Genomic DNA, 25,141 nt, shown 5'->3' on the forward strand with positions numbered 1-25,141 from the left:
TCAAGTCAAGTAGTTTATTTGTCAAATGTACTATATGATATACGATGATATACCACAGTCGTGTGCAACAAAGTGAGGTTTAATTTGTTTTCCTTTTTCCACAGATTTGAAATGAACATTGTTGGATGGGATTATGTACTGGAGCATATGTACAGATTGGGAGTGGCTGGTGGGATTACAATATTCTTTTTGTGGGGAAAGTGGGTGAAGGTTTTATAGTCTCTTCATATTGTGTGTGTGTGTGTATATGTGTGGTCCTTGTGAGTGAATGTGAATCACGTGTTCACATCGTCTGAGTGTGCTGGTGTTTTTGCCTCCTCACGGTCACCACGCGGTGGATGAGCGGCTCCGTTGGCGGCGCCCAGCTGCTTCAGCCTCGCCGTGACTCGCCGTCCCATCTGGTTGAAGACACGTGGGCTCGCTGCCTCCACCCGGACCTCCGTCTGCTGCCTGAAACAACAAGATTTAACAGCGACGTACAGATAAAGACAGAGGCCGTTTCCATTTTCACGACTTTAAGACAGAAAAACGTCTTTGTTTCAGTTCCTAAAAGGGACAGTGGACAACGTTTGTGTCCCTATCTGTCATGAAGACGTCTAACAGTGAGATTAAGACATGACTATGTTCTAAAATATCTGAGACTGAAGCTGATAACGGGCTAAAATCGTACGTTTTTAGCCCGTTAAAACTCTCCCACACCAAACCCAATAGAGAAAATCAGTGATTTTAACATCACACACACACACACACACACACACAGGAGTTGTTGATCCACTGCTGCCTCCATCACTAAGTTCAAATGTCTTATTTTGTCAATTCGGCTTTTAAAGTCTCTCATTAAGATTAACCTCAGTGACCACACGAGGCAGCAGTAGACCAGCAGCTCCTGTGTCCCTGCAGCTTAAATCACTGATTTTCTCTATGGGCTTTGGTGTGAGAGAGTGAGTGGTTTACAAACTTCAGTTTCCTGTCATATATATACACGTATATATAGTATGTATGACACTGGTAGAAGAGAGACTCACTCATATTATATTAAATATTATTTTCCTGCAGGAGACAAAGTTTAAAACGTCTATATTTCAGTTCTTAAAGGGACAACGTTTGTGTCCCCGTGTCATAAAGACGCTGATAAGAAGAGCTTGTGTCGTCATAATCACCCAGTGGTGAGAAAAACCACCGTACATGTAATCAAATGAACGCTATTCTCTCTTCTCCCTCTGCGTCATAAATCAAGTTTATCTTATAACGCATTATAAACATATACGGTGTTGTTTAAGACGCGTATATTAGCTTTAAAATGGGATCAAATATCCATGTCAAAGGTTGGAAACACAAAAAAATACTTTATATTCAACCTTTGTCCTCAAATTTAAAAAAGGATAAATAAATAATAGAAGCAAATACAAAACCTTAAAACTGTTTTGACTTGTTTACATTCGATTTACAACGTGTTATCAACACGGAAACAGCTGTGGACACACACACACACACACACACACAGACAATAAACACATGATTTCATGTTAAAATAACAAAATTAAAGGTATAAATGTTTGTTTATTAAAGTGGACTGGTCACTTTCACTGAGAACAGCTGGTACATCATTTAAATGTTGATTCACTTCCTGCTTATGAGGACGCTCCCTCTACACAAATAATAAAAAACTCTGCTCAACACATTTACTGTCATTTCTCTGGTATGAATAATCTCCAGTCTTAGTAACGCACACGTCATACCTGCCCGCTGCTCCTGCTGCCCGGTTGCTACGGGAGACGACAGCATCTCCAGGTAGAAACTGGGCTCTGATCATGGCTGGTGTGAGCTGGACTCCTGAGCCTTCACACCTGCACATACACACAGTGAGAGTAAAGAAAACGCTGTGTGTGTGTGTGTGTGAGTGAGTGTGATGATGTACTCACTCTTTGTCCATGAGTGTTGAGACATCGTCCAGGGGAGCAGAGAGAGGACGAGGACCAGTGAGAGGAAGGACGTCTGTGTTGTAGTCCACAGACCTACAGGACACACACACACACACACACACACACACACACATACACACACACACACACAACCAGACAAAACGTTGGTGAAAACAGACAAAAAATTGGGCGAGAAAATCAGAACTGGTGATAAAAAAAAAGAAGATAAAATGAATGGACAAAGCCGAAACTAAGTTGCACCAAATTTCACGAAACTTGGTGGAAACATGTCTTAGCCCAAGACGAACAAAAAAGTCAATCAGGTCCACGACCTCAACTCAACAGGAAGTCGGCCATTTTGAATATGGCTTTTTTGTAAATGTACGAACCCGTTTGAGCGTGTTAATCAAACCAACTAAAAAGAAACTAAAAGAAATGTGTAAAATTTGTACGTGACACATCAAAGATGAAAAGTTACCAAAAGGTCATGCAGATTCAAAAGGGCGTGGCCAAGGCAACCACCGGAATTTAGGTAAATTTCAAACGTTTGCCACGTAACAGGGAGTGCCCTTTAACTTTGCTGTACATTCACCACAAGAGACCGACCCTGAACACGTCTACAAACATAAGCTTGACCCAACAGGAAGTTGGACAGACATTTTGAATTTGGCCACAAAACAGGAAGTGGCCTGTACTACTTCCAAGTACTTGGATTTCCATCTTGGAAAGTTGGAGCGACCTGAAACTGTTATTGCTATTTTACCGTTAATATCACTTTTGTCTCGTCTGTGTCACACTGAATCAGTCGTCCACATAACATGACAAGTACAAGTTGGATATGTCAGCTTTAAAATATAAAACATCAATAATAAAAAAGAGGTGGAAACACTAAAATACTGAATATTCTCAAGTTTAAAATGCAGCGTCACAGTTTAATTCATCTTGCCGCGTCATAACAGAGTTAAAAAAGTCGCGTCAAATGGCCACCGTTCAGCTTCACGAGTCACAGTTTACATTTCCATGTTTGATTCTCAGAAACAATGAAAGTTTGGCTTTTCTTCCAAAATAAAAGTGTGGGATGGCTGACTGCAGTCAAACACCTTTTTCTTCAGGCTGATGAAAATCCTTTGCTCTGCATACGTCATCCAGGTCATTGTGTGATTGGTTGTAGGTCTGTACAACTGGGTTCATCTATGTCTGCTGGTCACGCCTCTTGAAAGTGGGAGGAGACAGTGTTCATGTTTGAAACCATATGATCAAGTCAACAATTCTTATGACGAATCTGTGGAATGAAACCCAACCTGTGTTCTAGGTGAGGCAGCAGCAGGCTCCGCCCCCTCACTTGACTCACCCGACATGAACTGAGAAACAGTCAGTCGTCGTCCGTGAGTGATGAGAAGCAGACTGAAGATCAGACGATCTGAGTCCAGCTGCTCCGTCCACTCGTCCACTCGTCCACTCGTCCACACACTGAAGGTGAGTTTGACTCAAAGTGAACTTCAGTGAAGTCAGTAGAGGACGAGGAGTCCTGACTGACTCCACTCTGTGTCTGCTCTGTTTTCAGCTTCTCTCACAGACAAAATGGCCTCCAGGTTAGAGGAGGATCTCTGCTGTCCCGTCTGTCAGGAGGTCTTCAGAGATCCTGTCCTTCTGTCCTGTAGCCACAGCTTCTGTAAAGACTGTGTGAAGACATGGTGGAGAGACAGACCAACAACAGCCTGTCCTGTTTGTAAGAGAAGGGCTTCAATGGACCCACCATGTAACCTGGTTTTAAAGAACATGTGTGAGACCTTCTTACAGGAGTGAGGTCAGAGGTCTTCAGAGGTTCTCTGCAGTCAGCACTCTGAGAAAGTCAGACTCTTCTGTCTGGACCATCAGCAGCCAGTGTGTCTCGTCTGCAGAGATTCAGAAAAACACATCGGCCACACGTTCAGACCCATCGATGAAGCTGCACAAGAACACAAGAAGCAACTTCAGGAGACTCTGGAGACCTTCAAGAAGAACTTAGAGAATCTGAAGGAAGTTCAGGTGGAGTTTGATCAAACAGCAGAACACATTAAAGTCCAGGCCCGACGCACAGAGACACGGATGAAGGAGCAGTTTAAGAAGCTTCATCAGTTTCTAAAAGAGGAAGAGGAGACCAGGATGGCTGCACTGAGGGAGGAAGAGCAGCAGAAGAGTCACATGATGAAGGAGAAGATGGAGGCTCTGAGCAGAGAGATAGAAGCTCTATCAGATACAGTCAGAGCCACAGAGGACGAGCTGAGAGCTGAAGACGTCGTCTTCCTGCTCAACTACAGAGAGCAGCAGCGCCCCCTGCTGGAGCCTCCACAGCTGCACTCAGGAGCTCTGATACACGAGGCCAAACACCTGGGCAACCTGGCCTTCAACATCTGGAACAAGATGAAGGACGTGGTCTCCTACAGTCCTGTGGTTCTGGACCCAAACACTGCTCATCCAAAACTCATCGTGTCTGAAGATCTGACCAGTGTGAGACTAGGAGACGAACAGAAGGTTCCTGATAATCCAGAGAGGTTTGATCTTTACTGCAGTGTCCTGAGCTCTGAGGGTTTTAACTCAGGAACTCACAGCTGGGACGTCCAGGTCAGAGACAATAAAGGGTGGGTGGTGGGAGTTTCAGAGTCTGTCCAGAGGAAAGGAAAAGACGTAGAGTCTGGATTATGGAGGATAGGTTTATATCAAGATAAATACTACACATGGTCAGCAGGTAAATTGTCTGTTCTCCAGCTGAAGAAGAAGATCCAGAAGATCAGAGTGACTCTGGACTGGGACAGAGGACGACTGTCCTTCACTGATCCTGATACTAACACACTCATACACACACACACACACACTTTCACACACACCATGTTTCCATACATTTTCAATTCTAATTTTGTCCCAGTGAAGATGTTACCAGTGAAGGTTTGTGTGACAGAGGAACAGAGCACTTAACGACAAACAGCAGCGTTTCATTTACTCTTAGTTAGTTTGTTAGTTAAAGGGACAGTGCAGAGAAGTGAGGCGGTTGAAGGTCACCTGGTTGTCATTGTTCCCTTTGACGTCTGATTCTTCTGTTCGTTTATTTTACACTTGTATAAAACTGATGTCATTGATATTTTCTTCATATTTGGTCTTTGTGACTTTGTCACAGTCCAGTGGTGGACGTCTTAGAGGACGACAGTGAGGTCACAGTCCAGTGGTGGACGTCTTAGAGGACGACAGTGAGGTCACAGTCCAGTGGTGGACGTCTTAGAGGACGACAGTGAGGTCACAGTCCAGTGGTGGACGTCTTAGAGGACGACAGTGAGGTCACAGTCCAGTGGTGGACGTCTTAGAGGACGACAGTGAGGTCACAGTCCAGTGGTCTTAGAGGACGACAGTGAGGTCACAGTCCAGTGGTGGACGTCTTAGAGGACGACAGTGAGGTCACAGTCCAGTGGTGGACGTCTTAGAGGACGACAGTGAGGTCACAGTCCAGTGGTGGACGTCTTAGAGGACGACAGTGAGGTCACAGTCCAGTGGACTAATATGTCATTGATGTTACGTGTATATTGTTGTTTTTAAGGTCTAGTCTTGTTTCATGTTGTTTTTTTGTTTTAAATAAAGAAATCACTTCACAGACCTGCTTAATTCCCTCAGAATCTTCTTTAAGGTTTAAATCAGTGATTGTTAGTGTTACACATCAGATCTTCTGTGTGGTTACTCTGTAATTGTGGGAGGTTTTAAAGGCTCGTCCAGATACAAACATGTCTGATGTGAAGCCTACCTGCTGCAGACCGCGGTGCTGAGACCAGGTTTGTCCGAGAGACATTTAAATGTGAGTGAATCAAAGTCCTTCCACGTCATGACACCTTCTATCACCTCCTGTTAAAGACCAAGAGGAAGACACAGGAAACACATTAACATTTACTGATTCATTCAAATATAACATTTAATCATCAAAGCAAAAAGAAAGAAAAAGCAGGTTCAAGTGTTTCACAGATAAGAGTAAAAGCTTTTCAAAGAAAAAGGCCAAAAATAACCTTGTGGTGCAGTAATTTCCTCTGAAGAGTTTGTGTTCTTGTGCAAATGTTGCTCTCAGGAACTGTGTACCTGAAACACAACACATGTGTTTTTATACAACTCACAGTGGATTACTGCATATACAAGAGATCACAACAGTGTTCATTCACTGTTCATTATACATGTGCTTTAATTGTGAGGGGTGAACACTGAGGGCCAATTTCACGACTCTCAGGTGAAACGAGGGGAATTTAAAGGGAAATGATTGTTTCCTTTTGTCTACTTAAGAGGATTTGGGTGTTTTTCTAGCAAACAGGGATATTGTTTGCTGCCAATTGAAAATTGTTGTTTTAAGGAAGAAGAAGTTGTAACTTTGACCCACCCACCTCATTCAACAAGAAGTCAGTCATTTTGAATTTGCCGTCCATCTCTGTGATTTTCATAAATGAACAAACAAACTTCTGGGCACGTTAATTGTACCAAAATAAAAAAAAGTCACCAAAAGGTCTTGCAGACTCAAAACGGCGTGACCACGGCAACCATCGGAATATTGGCTAATTTCGACCATTCGCCACGAAACAGGAAGTGGCCTGTAACTGTCGTACATCGACCGATCGGCTCAAAACTTCTTACGCGAGATAAACGACCCGGCCAGAAAACTGAGTCAAGGGCATAGCGCCACCTTCTGCTACCAGCTTTAATTACGGTTCTTACTCTTGTTTTGTTGTTTTTATTCCAAAACTTGTTTTAGAATATTTTAATACGTCTTCTAGTCTCTGCTTTGCCCGTGTGCATCGTAGATTTCCTCATTCTTCACCGTTTCCTCAAGACACACAATGTACTGAGTAAATATTATTTTATAAAGCTTTAAAGTGTTGTGGTTACCTGGGCAGAGGGGAGAGGTAGAACTCCAGGTCGGTCTCCATGTATTTTGGAGTGGGTTTGTACGTCTGCAGGCCTGGAGCTGGATTCTAGAACACGTAAAACATCAGTTTAAACACAGAATAATATCACGGAGGGAAGCAGGGACGTGTGTGTGTGTGTGTGTGTGTGTGTGGACGGAGCGTACAAAAATCCTGAGAGGGTTTGCAGGAAGAGGTCGGAGCAGAGCTTCAGGGACGGTGAAGCTCAGACTGACGGACGCCAGTGATTCCACAGCGTCCTCCTCAGTCTCCGGCGGCGTCTGCTGCTGCTGCTGCTGCTGCTTCTTCTTCTGCTCTGTTGAAGGACACGGAGGCTGAACATCGTCCTGGGGGACAAAAAGACACGATAAATGAATGGCGCCCACCGGCAGATGGTGTTAAAACGCCGTATAATGAAGATGATGATGATGATGATGATGATGAGGTTACCTGAGGTCCAGAGCGAAGTGGTCTGGCCAGAGTGGCGGGGACGTAGGAGGTGAACGCCTCCCAGGTGGACACAGGTTTGTAGTCCATCAGCTTGTAGCGCTGAGGAACCTGCAGGGGGAAAAGCACCTGACAATGACTTTAAATAAAACTTAATATCACCGTCTTGTCAAGTCAGAGCTCTCCGACGCCTCTTAGTACGACACAAATATTTATAAACTCGCTCATTTACGTAGGGTGCAAATTGCCAAAATGGACGCCAAAATTCCAAATGGTCGACTTCCTGTTGAGTTGAGGCTGTGGTTACGTGGACTTCTTTGTTCGTCTTGGTCGATAATATCTTCCCACCAAGTTTCGGGAAATTCAGTGGAACTCAATTTTGCTTCTGTTTCCACCTTAGGGGGCGCTATAGAGCCCTTGAGCAACGCACGCATCTGGGAACTATGCCAATATCGCATTTTCACCAGACCTGATCCGTGTGCCTAGTTTCAGGAGTTTTTCTGCATGTGAACCCACTCAAAGACGACCACAAACACACGGATATAACAACAATCTGAAGGACAACAACAGGCTCCTCGCACGAATATTTAAAAGACCTCGACTCAAATGAGTGTGATATACTTGATCTTATTTACATATGTAACCAGTCAGAACAGAAAATATTCATCGCAAAGTCCGTGCTTTTCTGTTTTTATCGATTTATTTTAGTTTTTTGCAATTTATTTTCAGTTTATCATCATTTTTTATAACTTTTGTGTTGATTGTCATGTTTCTCTTATGTCATTTTCCACAGATTTGTTCTCGTTCTGCAGATAAACCACCAACTTAACAAGTGAATAATCAACTTTAATAGTGAAAAGTGAATTATTCCACGTGGTTTCATGGGTTTTGAAGCACTATATTACAGCCTCCAAGGCTCTTTGTGACTGATTTCTTGCCTGTTTTAACTGTGCTGCACGAGGACTTTCTGGCTCAGTGACGCAGACAGAACAAGCTTTATTATCTGATGTGTTATTCTTATCATCTTTGCTGGCGGTTCTTTGAATTGTGTTATTGAATTTGTCTTTGTAAACTTGACTGTGTTCAATAATTGTTCCTTTTCTCTTTTGGAAAAAGAGATATTGATCTGAGCGAGACAGACTGACGAAGTAAAGATGAGGACGTTTTGAGTGGAAAGTGATTTAATCTTTAACACGACTGAGAGGAGATTTGAGCTGAGACGTGTGTGTGTCTGTGTTTGTACGTGTGTGTGTGTGTGTGTGTGTGTGTGTGTGTGTGATGAACAGGTGTTGCCATCAAAACAAAAACAACCTACTTGAAGCTTGAAGAGAGGGACACACATGGTCACGTCCACGTCCACGTCCACAGGAGCCGTGGGCGCTGTGACCAAACCACTGAGAGCCTGAAACATCAACGAGACAAATGGTGTTATTTGTTCAGCTGAACACCGAGGCCTTCTCTGCTCTGCAGGGCATCCAGGGAGGAGGGAAATTGCCAGATTTAATCTGAGTGCAGGGAAGTGGGCATCCTCTGTGTAACCTCACGCTTGCATCACAGGTGATTTTACAGGCACATATTAGATTAGGCTTGTGTTGATGTGACGGTGATCTTTCACGCGTGTCCTCCACGTCGGCTCACATGTAGGTTATTGACGACGTAACGAGGGGAAAGTGATTTTATTTTGACACACTCACCAGAGGCTCGTCTTCCATGGAGAAGACGGGAAAAGAAGAGGGGAAGACTTTGTCTGGCGGGATCTTCTCATCACACGCCGTCGTCTCCTTGTCCTTCACTAACACACACACACACAAGAGGCTGCTTTTAATTTCTCTTCAAGAAGTATTATAAGAATATTAAATGTGTGAGTGATAATGTGAACCTTTCTGAGGCGACGGCGGCGACGGCGGCGACGGCAGCGACGGTGACGGCAGGTTCTTCGTGTGTTTCTTCAAACACGTGAGTCTCCGGTTTGCCCGACATCGTATCACAACCTGCGAGAGAGCGGAACAACGTTAAACACCTCCTCTAATCCAGTCTGCGACATCACAACAACATGATCACGTCATTATCTCACTGTGAGACACACTGAAGACAAGACTGTAAACCACAGAGAAAATCAGTGCTTTGAGCTGGCGGGGACACAGGTGTGGTCACTTTGTGTCACTGAGTTCAGTCTAAATGAAATAATTCAAACACCGAATTCATTAAAAAAGGACGTATGAACTTAGTGATGGAGGCAGCAGAGGATCAACAGCTCCTGTGTGCTGGGATGTTAAAATCACTGATTTTCTCTATGGGCTTTGGTGTGGGAGCGTGAACAGTTTACAATCTTTAGTTTCTAGCTGGAAAATGCTTTCAAATGGTGACATGAAGGCATTGTTAAGACATCGTAGACTTAATCTGATATTGATTTTATTAAACTAATACTTAAACTAGCCATTAAACAGTCTTTCCTGGCTGGAAACTAACATTTATAAACCACTCACTCTCCCACACCAAACCCCATAGAGAAAATCAGTGCTTTTAACATCACACACACACACACACACACACACACACAGGAGTTGTTGATGCACTGTTGCCCCATCAGTAAGATCTAATGTATTATTTTGTAAAATTCGGCATTCGAAATCCTTTGTTTAGATGAACTTCAGTGACACAGAGTGACCACATGAGGCAGCAGAGGAGCAGCAGCAGCAGCAGCAGCTCCTGTGTCCCCACCAGTTAAAATCACTGATTTTCTCGATGAGGTTTGGTGTGAGAGAGTGAGTGGTTTACACACTTGAGTTTCCTGTTGGAAAACAAATGACGACATAAGGAGGTGAACACATTAAGATATCGTAGACTTAAAGTGACGGAGCTTTTTCTGAGGTGAAGAACTCAAACAATGACACTGTAGAGTTTTAAATATTGACACAAACATCTTTTATCTCCACTTTTGTTCATTATATTGAATATTTCTGTGTATCTTCTGTTCCTGTTGACTTATTTGTGTTTAATCAATAGTTTAGATGTGTTTTTTTTCTCCCCCCATTTCAAAGCGGGACGATTTGATCAGCTGGTCAAATATTAATAAAAGTAAACACCGCCGTCCTGCATAACTGGCTTTATTAGATGTGACATTAAATATTGACACACAGCAGCACGGTGACCTCCACTCGTGCTAAAATTAAATCCAACCATTTTTTTATTTCATTTCCATGAACAAAAAAAAAGGAAAAACAGCATTATCTTCTTCTTTTTTTATCACATTTTCTGTTATATTAATGTTTTTATTGATGATTTTTTACATGAATAAAACAAACGTTAAAGTGCAGCCACGCATGAGAAAAGGCCTTAAATGTTAAGGGTTTCCTGAGGGAAAAGGCCCACAGAGAATTCTCGGCTTTTACTGGAACACTCACACACGGCTGGACTAAAGGGACATCGCCACCGAGAAGTCAACTGTCTCCAGAGACAGAGACGGAGACGGAGACGGAGACTGAGGCGAGGAAACACGGCTCAGTCTGTGTGTGTGTGTGTGTGTGTGTGTACCTTGCGTGCTGCCTGCTGGAACAGTCCGAAGGCTCGGTGTCGCAGCTCCAGGTGAAACGTGGAGTGGAAGTGGAAGGTCGGAGCGCCCCCTGGAGCCTGGACGAGGTAAGAGAAGACACCGCTGTGAGTTAAGTGTGAATGAAACAAGGACTTCAATGTTCCCGAGGTTAGAGGAAAACAAAGGACAGTTAATAAAAACGACACAGCTAAAATAAATAAAAGAGAAGGGACGACACACACACACAGACACACACACACAGGTGTGTTTACCTGTCCAGCTTCACACTGCACTCGTGTGGAAAAGACTTCAGTCTGTCCAGCAGCAAAGACCTGTCTCATGTCCCCTCGTCTGTCCTTTAATAAAAAAGACTGTGCACTGTTAAACTACATACAGTGTCTTTACCACAGTATACACACGCGCGCGCGCACACACATTTCAAATCCTGTCTCACTCACACAGCCTCACAGTGTCGACTGTTAGGACGTTCCAACACAAAGGAAGAGCGTGTGATGACGTGAGGCTGTAAACTGTGAGTTCTAAACATAAAGTCTATGTGAAAACATGTGTCAGCTTCGGTGTGGATGTCGTGACGTGGTTCAGTAACAGCAGATGAGGACACTGTGTTTGTGAAGCACTGTCAGATGAACTCTGACAGTGTGTTCATGCAGCGCCACCTGTCTGTGCTCCACTATCTGCCTCCTGCTTTTCTCCGACACCGGCTCCTTCCCCACGTGGGACTTCCTGTGTGCAGATAAAACAACAACAACAACAACATTATTAAAAGCTGAAAATATGGACAGTGTAACGGTGGATGACAATGTTAAGTGGAGTCGTGGACGCAGGGACTCGTCATGTTTGTGTGTCAGACTGATAAAGAATTCCCCTTAATTTGCTTGTTTTTTTGTGTCTGAGTGAGATTAATTAAGCTGAAATGAATGTGTTGGATACACACAAAGTAATTAATCAGCATCTGCACAACGATTTAATGAACTCGGGAGCGAAATCAGAGCCATAAAACTTCTACTGACACACTTTCATAACGAGACACTTTCATTCTGTTTGAAAATGTATCGTCATATCTCTTTATTACGTTTTAAATGATGGAAACTCATTTTCTTTGAGCACCTCAGTTCTGGCTGGTTGACCTCTGGACCTCTTGACCTCCTGACCTCCTGACCTCTTTCTCCATGTAAATGTGAATGATCACAGAATTATCTATTACAATTGTTTCTGTTTCTAAAATAAATGTGTCGTATTTGACTCAGAGGAAACTTAATATCATTAACGAGGATCGGCTTTAAAATGCATTATCAGACATCGGCACCATGTTATCGGTCGTCTTTAAGATGCATTATCAGATATCGGTGTCATGTTATCGGTCGTCTTTAAGATGCATTATCAGATATCGGTGTCATGTTATCGGTCGTCTTTAAGATGCATTATCAGATATCGGTGTCATGTTATCGGTCGTCTTTAAGATGCATTATCAGATATCGGTGTCATGTTATCGGTCGTCTTTAAGATGCATTATCAGATATCGGTGTCATGTTATCGGTCGTCTTTAAGATGCATTATCAGATATCGGTGTCATGTTATTGGTCAATATTGTCTTTAAGATGCATTATCAGATATCGGTGTCATGTTATCGGTCGTCTTTAAGATGCATTATCAGATATCGTGTCATGTTATCGGTCGTCTTTAAGATGCATTATCAGATATCGGTGTCATGTTATCGGTCGTCTTTAAGATGCATTATCAGATATCGGCACCATGTTATCGGTCGTCTTTAAGATGCATTATCAGATATCGGCGTCATGTTATCGGTCGTCTTTAAGATGCATTATCAGATATCGGTGTCATGTTATCGGTCGTCTTTAAGATGCATTATCAGATAACGGTGTCATGTTATCGGTCGTCTTTAAGATGCATTATCAGATATCGGTGTCATGTTATCGGTCGTCTTTAAGATGCATTATCAGATATCGGTGTCATGTTATTGGTCAATATTGTCTTTAAGATGCATTATCAGATATCGGTGTCATGTTATCGGTCGTCTTTAAGATGCATTATCAGATATCGTGTCATGTTATCGGTCGTCTTTAAGATGCATTATCAGATATCGGCACCATGTTATCGGTCGTCTTTAAGATGCATTATCAGATATCGGCGCCATGATATCGGTCAATATTGTCTTTAAGATGCATTATCAGATATCGGTGTCATGTTATCGGTCGTCTTTAAGATGCATTATCAGATATCGGTGTCCTGTTATCGGTCGACTTTAAGATGCATTATCAGATATCGGTGTCATGTTATCGGTCGACTTTAAGATGCATTATCAGATATCGGCACCATGTTATCGGTTGTCTTTAAGATGCATTATCAGATATCGGTGTCATGTTATCGGTCGTCTTTAAGATGCATTATCAGATATCGGCACCATGTTATCGGTCGTCTTTAAGATGCATTATCAGATATCGGTGTCATGTTATCAGTTGTCTTTAAGATGCATTATCAGATATCGGCGTCATGTTATCGGTCGTCTTTAAGATGCATTATCAGATATCGTGCCATGTTATCGGTCGTCTTTAAGATGCATTATCAGATATCGGTGTCATGTTATCGGTCGTCTTTAAGATGCATTATCAGATATCGGCACCATGTTATCGGTCGTCTTTAAGATGCATTATCAGATATCGGTGTCATGTTATCGGTCGTCTTTAAGATGCATTATCAGATATCGGTGTCATGTTATCGGTCGTCTTTAAGATGCATTATCAGATATCGGTGTCATGTTATCGGTCGTCTTTAAGATGCATTATCAGATATCGGCACCATGTTATCGGTCGTCTTTAAGATGCATTATCAGATATCGGTGTCATGTTATCGGTCGTCTTTAAGATGCATTATCAGATATCGGTGTCATGTTATCGGTCGTCTTTAAGATGCATTATCAGATATCGGTGTCATGTTATCGGTCGTCTTTAAGATGCATTATCAGATATCGGTGTCATGTTATCGGTCGTCTTTAAGATGCATTATCAGATCAACATCATGTAATCAAAGTGTGCAGCTGAGTCTCATTATGTTTTAAATGGATGGAAACTCATTTTCTTTGACCGCCTCAGTTTGTCTCGTCCTGTCCGACCTCTTTCTGGATGTAAATATGATTTGTGATTGCTTTAATAAATCCAAATATTAATCAGACAGTCCAACCATTCAAAGATGAAATCATAAATCTCCCTGTTTTTAGTTTAACCTACCATCTGAGGTGGTTGTCGTTCTCCTTGACGTTTTGATGAAGCTTTTTGAGGAAAAGTGCCTCCTTCATCTGCTTGTTGTGGAGGCCGCTCGCGCTGCCACAGGACAGAGCTGCAGAGGAAGTCAGAGACACATGAGGACAAATCATGTGAAAACTTACACAATATAAAGTAGTACATTTACAACACAGACTTTGGTGAGGAGGAGGTCTTATCTACCTTCTCTCAGGGCTTTGGAGCTGAGTTTGTTTGTATCTTTCATCAACATCTTTGCAACTCCTGCAGGAGTGCAGACGTCCACCGGCGGTTTCAGCCCACGCTGATCTCTCTGTGTCAAAATAAAGCATCACACCATCACACTCTACTTTCATAAAAATGTTGAATCTCCTTTTTTTTTTTTTTTACATTAACTCTCTCCTGATACTTTCATGGACCAAAGTCTACCTTTAATTTCCCAGCATCCTTCGTTGACCTGACTTTGGTTTGACTTCGAGGAGGCACCTGACCGACGGCAGAAGGTTCTGGACGCGCTGCATCTCCGTGACCTGACTTTCTTTCCACCTGACTATGACGAGGGACAAAATAAGTCAGTAAAAGAGTTAAAAACCTGTGAAAACAGAGCAAAGTGAGTGAGCTTTCTTAATTTGTCTCCCATTGCACGGAGCTCATCTTATATTTGGTTCCAGCAAACAGCGGGAGAATGTTTTATATGCTAAACCTCCATCGGGCGGCATATCCATCTTGATATCGCCGCAACAGCCGCCGAGCTATTTCCATGAATTATTAACTTGTGGTCGAGATAACGGCGAGACGGTGGGAGTGGATGGAGCTGCTGTTGCTGCTGTCGCCATCGTGTGATGGATGGCCTCCTCTTTCTCGTGGGAACAGAATTAAATATCGCACTTCCCACAAATGGGAACTTCTAATCAGCAGCACACAAGGCACATTTGTCTCACTCCAGTCAAGGGCATGTTTTTAACCACAAATAGGCTCCAGTGTAACTGAGAAGTGGATTTACTGAGGAGCTGAGGAGGAAATCCAAGTTAAACTCAGACGTAACAAAGATTTAAACAAAGTAATTTACCTGAGTGCTGACAGAGGAGCACACCTGCCCGTGACGGTGCAGAGGAACGGCTTGGTGTTAAACTGCGAGATGAGCAGCTGCATCGTGACCTGACAGGTTTCATACTGCGAGGGTTTAAAGGTCACGGTGAGCTTCACCTCACCATGAGCTGGTATCACACCTGCGATCACCACGACAACACATGAGAAACATGGACAGATAATTGCTTTCATGTAATAATAAGACAGTTCAGGCTTAACTGGCTGAACAATAAGGTAAATATATTATCCAGCCAGTAGTAAAGAGTTCAAAAGAAACAGAATAAACAGCTAAGGTTTTTAGCTCACACAGTTAAAGACTAGTCATTAACAAAAACACAAACAAATTAAAAGATTAAAACAAAGGCGAACATTACAGTTTTAGCTTAATGTTCTAACTTAACCTTCTCAATAATAGCTTAAATACACAGGCTAAATGATTAGCTACAGGTTAATTAGTTAACTAGAAGTAACTAATTAACAACATGAGGACAAGCTAAACGGCTAAAGTAGTTAGCCAACAGTTCAAGTTCAATAATTAGTAGAGAGGTTAGTGAAAATGGCTAACATTAAACTACTAAGTGACTAAAACTCTAAAAATCACGGTACTAAAATAATATAATATAAAACAGCTAAAATACATGCTAAATGACGACGAACCGCTAAAATAATAGGCAAACAATATGCTAAGCAGCTTATAATTAGCCCCCGAGTTCTGTCAGGGGCTGACGGACGTCCGTCTTGATGCCCGATTAAAAATAACCTTTGAGGCTAAATGGCATTGCTAAAATGACAAATCAAACAGTTTGAACAGTGAAATGTTAATATTAAAATATGCTTTGGAATGAACATTGGACGGAACATTTGACAACATTAAAATAAATTCCTTTCCTGGTTTCTTTCAGGGGCTCTCGTGGTGCCTGATTAAAAATAACCTTCAGAAATGACTCAGCGTGACAGGAACAAAAGTAGAGGCTAAATGGCTAAAATAATTAGTCACACGTTGCTAAAAGTACAAATTGAACAGTTTAAATTGTTAGCTTTTTAAAAAACATGAATATTAAAATATACTTTGGAAACATTAAAATTCCTTTCCTGGTTTCTTTCAGGGGCTGTCGTGGTGCCTGATTAAAAACGACTGAAAAATAAACATATATTCCATTCACACAGTGAAGTCCAGCTGTTGTAACATGGTTTTTGTTTATGTCGAAAAAATGTTTGTTTATTTCTAAAAGTAGAAAGTCATTTATATCACTTTGTATCCAGACACAAAAAACAACCCAATCCCAAGAGTCTCTTCCGACTCTTCCGACGCGTTGTGATGCTCCACAGACCTAACAAACGACAGTCATCCTTCAACTCCTGCACTGATTTATTCAACATACAACACCGAGGCGAGCAGGAGGCTGACAAAACACAGCTCACAGTGCTCGTTACCATAGAGGCCTAAAAACACACACACACACAACACACACACAACACACAACTGTGTTTATTCAGGGAAATTCACCTGTGAGCGGGTGGATGGAGAACGCCTCGTGTGGCTGGATAACGTGCACCTGAAACTCAAAGTCAATGGGACAGCTGCATCTCAGCAGAATAACACGGCTCACACTGGGAGGGGAGACAAATCATCATAAATATAGATAAAAATAACACATCAAAGGAAAAAATGAGGTGATTTTTTTATGATTTGACGCCAACGGGCAAACGAGGCATGGTTGACTGCACGGAAGAATACCAGGAGACAGACGGGAGAGTCTTCAGGCAGGAAGCAGGTCACACACACACACACACGCGCACATACAGACACAAACACACACACACACACACACACACACGCACACACACACACACACACACCTGTGTCCGAGCGGTACGGCTGACAGGTCGATATGAGGAGGGATGTGCAGGTCATCAATGACAGGGTAAGCGTGAACTGGAATTAACAGGTTCTCCTCGCCCTGAGAAAGAGTGCAGGACAACATGAACACGTGAAACCTGTGGGGCGTGGGCCACATGCGGGCCGCATGGAGAAAAGAGTGAAAAAATAAAATACATTTACAAACTTTCAAGGATTTCATGGACCCGTGGGAACTGTGAAGGGCACATTGGCAGCACAAGACATTCTTTTCAAGCACAATATTCCAGCACTTTCAATGACTCATATCTACAAAGGGTGATTTTCAAAAACTTTCAAGGTCCTTGAATGTTTTGATTAAAATTCACAAATGTTCAAGGATTTCCAGGACCCGTGGGAACTCTGACGGACACAGGATACTTGGCGACAGGAGACATTTCCCTAAACTTTATCATATTTATGACGCATCATGAGAGAATTTCAAAGTAAAAGTGTTTGTTATGATGTGGAAGGATAAAATATTTCACAATAAAACAGATAATTATGACGCATCATGAGAGAATTTCAAAGTAAAAATGTTTGTTATGATGTGGAAGGATAAAATATTTCACAATAAAACAGATAATTATGACGCACCATGAGAGAATTTCAAAGTAAAAGTGTTTGTTATGATGTGGAAGGATAAAATATTTCACAATAAAACAGATAATTATGACGCATCATGAGAGAATTTCAAAGTAAAAGAGTTTGTTATGATGTGGAAGGATAAAATATTTCACAATAAAACAGATAATTATGACGCACCATGAGAGAATTTCAAAGTAAAAGTGTTTGTTATGATGTGGAAGGATAAAATATTTCACAATAAAACAGATAATTATGACGCATCATGAGAGAATTTCAAAGTAAAAGTGTTTGTTATGATGCGGAAGGATAAAAATCCTCGGGTCAGGAGAGTGTGAGAGCCCTGACATGGAAGATGAAAGAGTGGAGGACGCTCAGAGACACAGGTCATCAGATGAGAAGAGCCAGGAGGAAATCAGTGTCAGCTCGATGAGATTACGTGTTTCCAGTTGCTGTTAACCCAAAGATAATGTGTTTTGTGTGTCATTAGATTAAGGACGGCCGCATGTATCCTCACCTCACAGTGAACCCGGACGCAGTCGTAGAAGTATCGCCACTCGTTGGGACAGAATCGGATTCTCAGCGTGTAGGCGAGGCCCGGTATGAGTCGAAACTTCACAATAAAAGACACGTGCGGGGGATTGAATCACGTCATCAGGTCGGCAAAGGTTAAATATGTAGAATAAAGACGTACCTTCTTGGTGTAAGATGTCTGGAAGTGCTTGGTTTGTGTGGGAATGATGTGAATATTCATGACTTCACAGGAGACGTTGATTAGTTTCTGCAGGAGAATATTTACATTTGCATATGCATTTTTCTTATTTGTTTTTGCCAGCACAGTCCAGAAATGCAACAGAAATACATACAAATAAGAGTTTTTGTAGTTTATTTAATTTATATATTAAATAAACTGTTCACATGTTCAAAATAAACGACTATACTGTGACTAAAATCAGTGCCCATTCAAAATAATCACATTTAGGTAGAAATGAACCCTAAATACAGGTATTTATAATTGTTTTATTACGTTTTTTTAGTCCAGAGATGGTTTCATCTCTTCTGGAGTAAAATGAATGTCATATTTTTATACTCATGTCCAAGCACATGTATGATATAAATGTTCTTTGTTGTGCAAAATGAATAAATATGGAAGAATAAAGGCTGTAGAGGGTTCTAGAAGGTTTGCTGATGCGATAAACCAATTATTAACTATTTTGATAAGCGATCAATTGGTTTTGAGGCTTTTTTTTAATGATTAAAAGACGTTTTTGTGATTTTCCAGCTTCTTAAATGTGAATTGTTTTTTAAACAACAGTAACAGAATCAGAGGAAGCTCATCATGTATCATCTGCATAGAAACTGACTTTCCATCAATACAACAAATACACCTGCACATTTTACACCTTTTAAGTATTCTGATAATCAAGCAGTAAGTCTGTTTTATTATTTAATAATTAAATGAAAGTTTGTGTGATTTTGCAGCTTCTTAAATGGGAATATTTTCTGGTTACTTTGCTCCAAATAACAAAGAAACTCATTAAAACTTGATCATTTTGGTTGTTTTTTTTCTCACCAGGATCTTGACGCAGTCTTTCCCCGGCTCAAAGCCACTGAAGTGAAGCTCCGGAGGATCCGCTTCAATCAGGCTGTTGCTCTGTAGTTTAGTGTAGATTTCTATAGGAAAAGAAAGAAAATGGTCAAATAAGATCAAGTTTTCTCAAAGCAGAAAAAACGTCATTGAACGCAGGCTTATTTACATTCAAAATCAATCATATTAAACTTAAATATTGGTTTCATCATCACTGCAGGCTCGAACAGAGGTTTGGTTTTAACAGGTGTAAACAGGAAACTGACGTTTGTAAACCACTCACTCTCCCACACCAAAGTCCAGAGAGAAAATCAGTGATTTTAGCTGCTGGGCATCTGCTGCCTCGTGTGGTCACTTTGTGTCACTGAGGTCAATCTGAACAAAGGATTTTAAACACAAAGAATTTTACAAAATAAGTCATTTGAACTTAGTGATGGAGGCAGCAGTGGATCAACAACTCCTGTGTGTGTGTGTGTGATGTTAAAATCACTGGTTTGCTCTGTGGGCTTTGGTGTGGGAGAGTGAGTGGTTTACACTGACAACAGCACAGACCGTCACGTTAACACATACTTGAATCCAGCAGATAATTGGGGATGTGGGCTCTGCCTCTGCTCCTCTCCACCAGCTGACTCAGAGGCAGAGGTGTCCTCCGACTCCTCAGCGGCTCTGGGACAGTCTGTGGGGCAGCAGAGGCCACCTCCATCCTGACAACAGGTCAGCTCTGGCTCCTCATGAGACAGACAGACAGACAGACAGACAGACGGACAGACGGACAGACAGACGGACAGACAGACAGACAGACAGACAGACGGACGGATGGACGGAGGAGAAAACACAGCAGGAAACATTATGTCGGTAAACCTCAGCCTGGCAAAGTAAAATATAAAAAGACGCCTTGTTTTTACAACGTGGTTTTTTAATGTCATATTTTAATGTGTTTAAAATAGGTCTGTGACTCATAATCTACTAATCTGTCGACTATTTTACATAAAATATCAAAACATTTTGAAAAATATTGATCAGCGTTTGTCAAACCTGGAAATTATGATGTTCTTAAATGTCTTGTTTTTGTCCACAAACACAAAATGATTCTTTTTTAATTATTTTTTTGTTTTATGGAGCAAAGAAAAAAGAAAATATTCACATTTAAGAAGCTGGAAAATCACACAAACTGGTTTTGTAATTATTAAAAAGCAATTTATCACATGACTATGACTTTGTAGGGTGCGTGTTTGGTCCTGCAGCTGCTGTAGCTCTTTTGTCCAAAAAAAAAAACTTTCCTTTTAGGGACAAAAAAAGTTATATTTCATTTGATTAATGTGGTTTTAAAACACATGTTTGACCTGCTCGCTGTTTATAAATCTAATGACACCCTCAAATCTCATTTCTGGCCTATGCTGGACTTTTATTTGACAAAAATACAGTTAGAAAATAAAGAAAACAATAAAAAGACAAAGAATAAATATGAATAAATGTGACACAATCAAAGTTTAAAAGGTTTGGTTTCAAGAAAATCCTACTTTTTCATTCAATATTTACATTAAATGAGATTAAACTTGGTCTGGGATGTGTTTAACTTCACCAACTCGAGGTGCTTTTTGAATAAAGTTGCATTAAAGTTTGTATTTAATGCTCAAACACTGAGAAAACACGAGGCTAATCACGTTAGCTTCATTAGCTAGTGTTAGCTTCATTAGACTCGCGTTAATTAGACAAAAACGCGACTTTTATGAGTTTCTGGTGAAACAAACTACGTCACAACTCACCCGCGTTTCATACAAGCGTCTGTTTTGTGTCGTAAACACAGAAAAACGCTCGTGTTCCGCTTAATTTCGCGGCTGTGCTGTTTTCCTCATTAGCCACCGCCGCTGCTGTCAAACCGACACAGTCCTGTTGCCATGGGGACGGCGGCGCTCCGAGGGGGCAGGGCTCCGAGGAGGAGACCGTAAACTTCCGCCCTGACACTGAGAACCTATCTTTACACCTTCAAAATAAAAGCCGCTCGTACGTGAAATAAACATTTATAATTTACAATTTTGTTTTAATAAATAAATGTAAGCTTAATCTTTCACACTGAGGCTCATTTAAATATTTTTTAATGTTTAAAATGTTTATTTAAAAGTCAGTTTTGGACAATTTGTCACAAAATACACACAATCTACTTCATTTAAACATCATAAAGTTGAATTGCACCTTTTTATTTCAACGCAAAACCCTTGGAATTGATTAGACTATTTCTCCACTTCATTTAAACTTGAGGACGGGGAACTGCACCTTTTATACACGTTGTTTGCTTAAATAATGTTGTGAACTGCATTAATATAGATATTAAAGCAGACTTAAACGTGTGTCCTGTGGGAAATAACACACATTATTTTGAAGGAGATGACAGGAAGTGTGTTTTAAATGTCCTTACAGGTTGTGTAAACTGTGCAGGGAGGAGGTTCCTGTGTTTGATTCATCATCATCATCATCATCATCATCGTGGTCCTCACACATGTGGACGTCTTCACGTGTGGACGGACACAGCTGTCTGTCTTCATCCTGTCAGAGACCATGAGGACAGAAGGACTCATCGGAGTCTTCCTGTTTGCACTGGTGAGTAAAACAAACGCATCATTATCATCATTATTATTATTATTATTATTGTTGTTGTTGTTGTTGTTGTTGTTATTAGAGGAAGTAAAGGTGAAGTGATGATGTCATTGGTTCATCAGGCTGAATCTTCATCAGGTTGTCATCCACACGTTCACCTGCAGAGGGAAGAAGAGAAGTGTGTTCTCTTTAATTCACACACGACCACAGGTGAAAAAAACACATCAGCATTTTCATGAATAAACTTTTTATCTTTGTTTTCACTTTTTTATTTTATAATTAACTTTTTGTGTCATCATTTCGACGTCTTATCTTGTAACTGGACTTTTTTATCGGATCATTTTGACCCTTTTATTGCATCATATACTTATCAACCTTTATATCACTAATATGTTGACTTTAATCTCATTACTTTATTGCATAATTACCTTTCTGTCATAATTCAGAGTTTTTTATTTCATAATAACAAATGATTTCCTCTTAATCTTGATGGTCTTTTAATTTTGCCTTTTATCTCGAAAAGTGACTTTTAATCCCTTAATTCTGACTATTTAGTCATATTTGAACTTTTTATTTCATATTGTTGTATCTCTTAAATTTAATCTTATTCAGTCTCATTATTATCTCATAATTTTAACTTTTTACCACTGAATGTTGACTTTTATTGCATAAATATGTCTCATATTGATGTTTTATTGATGTTTTTCATTTTGACTTTACTCTCATAATTGACCTTTAGTCCCACAATTGTGACGTTTTAATCTCATAATCCCAGTTTATAAACTCTTCATTTCAGCTGTTGATGAGTAAATGTTGACGTTTATTTCGTGATATTTTTTAAATATGATTAAACCGTTGCCGTGAAGGAAAGCTGTCGCAGTATTTCAGTGACACCTAGTGGCCACAGAGGGAGCTGCAGACAGGAATCGTGTCACCAACATGTCAATCAAAGCCGTGTGTGTGTGTGTGTGTGTGTGTTTCTTCATAAAGAAAATGTCAGTGTCCACTGTGAGGGGATGTGGGACCAGCTCAACTGTTGGCCTCATGCTGCTGTCGGGGAAACTGTGTCTCAGCCGTGTCCACGCTTCTTTAACTCAGAGGGTGAGCAGCCGGCCGACACACACACACACACACACGCGCGCACACACACGCTCATGATTGATTGTTATTGATTGATTGTTATTGATTGTTGTGATTGTTATTGATTGATTGTTATTGATTGATGTGATTGATTGTTATTGATTGTTGTTATTGATTGATTGTGATTGATTGTTATTGATTGATTGTTATTGATTGTTGTGATTGTTATTGATTGATTGTTATTGATTGATGTGATTGATTGTTATTGATTGTTGTTATTGATTGATTGTGATTGATTGTTATTGATTGATTGTTATTGATTGATGTGATTGATTGATTGATTGTTGTTATTGATTGTTGTGATTGATTGATTGTGATTGATTGTTGTTATTGATTGATTGTTATTGATTGTTGTGATTGATTGTTGTTATTGATTGATTGTGATTGATTGATTGTTATTGATTGATTGTGATTGATTGTTGTTATTGATTGTTGTGATTGATTGATTGTGATTGATTGTTGTTATTGATTGATTGTGATTGATTGATTGTGATTGATTGTTGTTATTGATTGATTGTGATTGATTGTTGTGATTGATTGTCTCTGCCTCTCAGGGACAGTGCGTCGTAACTGCACAGCCACAGGTTGGACTCGTCCACTCGTCCCACATGAGGACGCGTGTGGTGACACGTTCAACGAGACGCTCCTGTTTCTCGGAGAGGAACTTTACACGGTATCAGTTTATGAATGATGGGATATTATTTGAACACAAACACACACACACACACACACACACACACACACACACTTTGTCAGTTCACCATTAAAAATCCTTCATTTAGACTAAGTTCAGTGACACAAAGTGACCACAGGAGGCAGCAGAGGACCAGCAGCTAAAATCACTGATGTTCTCTGTGAGATAAGACAGACTGTCCCTGTAACCGTGTTGTCCCTCACATGTCCAGGCGTCCGACTCTCACTTGTTCTTCTCCTGCGTGAAGACCATGTACACAGCAGGATACAGCGTCTCTCTCGTCTCTCTCACCGTCGCCATCACCATCTTCTGTCTGTTCAGGTAAAGATTAACCGTGTTGCTCTCACGCAGTCGTGTTCTCTGAGATTGTTACCTGGACGCTGTGGACGTTGTTGTGTCCAGGAAGCTTCACTGCACCAGGAACTACATTCACATCCAGCTCTTCATCTCCTTCATCCTGAGAGCTGTCTTCATCTTCATCAGAGACTCTCTGCTCTTCACCAACGAAGATCTGTACCACTGTGACCACTATCCTGTAAGAACGTCCCACACAAACACAAACACGTCAGCTTTGACACGTTCTAACGGCTCCCGTCACAGGTGGCGTGTAAAGCGGTCCTGATGTTTTCAAACTACGCCATCCTGGCCAACTACAGCTGGCTGCTGGTGGAGGGGCACTTCCTGTTCACGCTGGTCAGCCACTCCTTCTTCTCCCTGAGGAAACATCTGACCTGCTACATCGTCCTCAGCTGGGGTAAAGACACACACACACACACACACACACACACACACACACACACACACACACACACATAAACAAACATGGTTGTCTTTAACAGGTTTTCCTCTGGTCGTCATCGTCTGCTGGGGATTTGCCAAATACTTTTATGAAGATGAAGGGTGAGGAGCATGAAACTCACTCACTCGCTCACTCGCTCACTCACTCGCTCACTCACTCACTCACTCGATTGTTTGTTTGTTAGCTGCTGGGAAACGAGGAGCCATGAGTGGATCTGGTGGATTCTTCGAGTGCCGGTTCTTCTCACCATATCTGTAAAAAGTGACACATTATTTACATTGATTCTCTCTTTAAAAGCACTTACCTGTGGCGCCATCTGAAGGTGAAGTTGCTCACTGCACACGCGCAGTGGCACAAAATGGCCGCCGACATGTCAAAACTATTTCTTGATTTTCATGTGTTCATAAATGAATAAAAATGTGACACAAAATATACTTATTGCACCTTTAATGTACCTTTATTGTTGCATCAGCATTGCTAAAGCTCAGAGCGGTGAGTCCTGGTTGCTAGGCAACCACACACTGTTGACAAAAACACCAGCACACACATTCATTCAAAAAGGGTAGGGCTAACTGTCCCCATCCGCTTACAGTCTTTGTGCTAAACTATGCTAACATTTTGCATTCAGACATGTGAGGGTGAAGATGAATGGATGAATGTACTGACGT

At 41.2% G+C, this 25,141-nt stretch overlaps 2 protein-coding genes and 1 pseudogene across 6 annotated transcripts in view; 2 read left to right on the forward strand and 1 right to left on the reverse strand.

The window, feature by feature from the left end:
• On the reverse strand, positions 1–21,806 carry cfap221 (cilia and flagella associated protein 221). Of its 5 annotated transcripts, none has more exons than XM_058618688.1 (25): positions 21,662–21,806; positions 19,816–19,973; positions 19,231–19,331; positions 18,352–18,438; positions 18,175–18,270; positions 17,036–17,136; positions 16,683–16,786; positions 15,156–15,315; positions 14,516–14,636; positions 14,291–14,399; positions 14,075–14,183; positions 11,486–11,552; positions 11,081–11,164; positions 10,811–10,906; positions 9,156–9,267; positions 8,971–9,068; positions 8,592–8,678; positions 7,280–7,387; positions 6,997–7,176; positions 6,813–6,898; positions 5,948–6,017; positions 5,692–5,789; positions 1,923–2,015; positions 1,740–1,847; positions 1–450 (listed from the first exon to the last, which is right to left on the reverse strand). In XM_058618688.1, the coding sequence occupies exons 2-25, from the start codon at positions 19,946–19,948 to the stop codon at positions 276–278; spliced, it is 2,583 nt and encodes an 860-aa protein (XP_058474671.1). In that variant the 5' UTR covers positions 19,949–19,973; positions 21,662–21,806; the 3' UTR covers positions 1–275. The 5 variants fall into 5 exon arrangements, with proteins under 5 accessions (XP_058474671.1, XP_058474681.1, XP_058474687.1 ...); XM_058618698.1 differs by lacking the exon at positions 21,662–21,806 and adding an exon at positions 21,012–21,148; XM_058618704.1 differs by lacking the exon at positions 21,662–21,806 and adding an exon at positions 21,012–21,138 and having other exon boundaries at positions 19,816–19,966.
• LOC131447279 (nuclear factor 7, ovary-like) lies at positions 3,319–4,877 on the forward strand (annotated as a pseudogene).
• Positions 21,741–25,141, forward strand: part of sctr (secretin receptor) — a 5,216-nt gene continuing 1,815 nt past the window's right edge. Inside the window, exons 1-9 of the mRNA XM_058618985.1 lie at positions 21,741–21,843; positions 21,963–22,050; positions 22,831–22,941; positions 23,535–23,653; positions 23,886–23,995; positions 24,077–24,209; positions 24,275–24,428; positions 24,514–24,574; positions 24,658–24,727. Of these exons, the coding sequence (XP_058474968.1) occupies positions 21,802–21,843; positions 21,963–22,050; positions 22,831–22,941; positions 23,535–23,653; positions 23,886–23,995; positions 24,077–24,209; positions 24,275–24,428; positions 24,514–24,574; positions 24,658–24,727 (888 nt within the window). The 5' untranslated portion in view covers positions 21,741–21,801. The remainder of the gene's footprint in view (positions 21,844–21,962; positions 22,051–22,830; positions 22,942–23,534; positions 23,654–23,885; positions 23,996–24,076; positions 24,210–24,274; positions 24,429–24,513; positions 24,575–24,657; positions 24,728–25,141) is intronic.

The sequence above is a fragment of the Solea solea genome, chromosome 2, assembly GCF_958295425.1.
Source record: "Solea solea chromosome 2, fSolSol10.1, whole genome shotgun sequence".
NCBI classification, from domain to species: Eukaryota; Metazoa; Chordata; class Actinopteri; order Pleuronectiformes; family Soleidae; genus Solea; species Solea solea.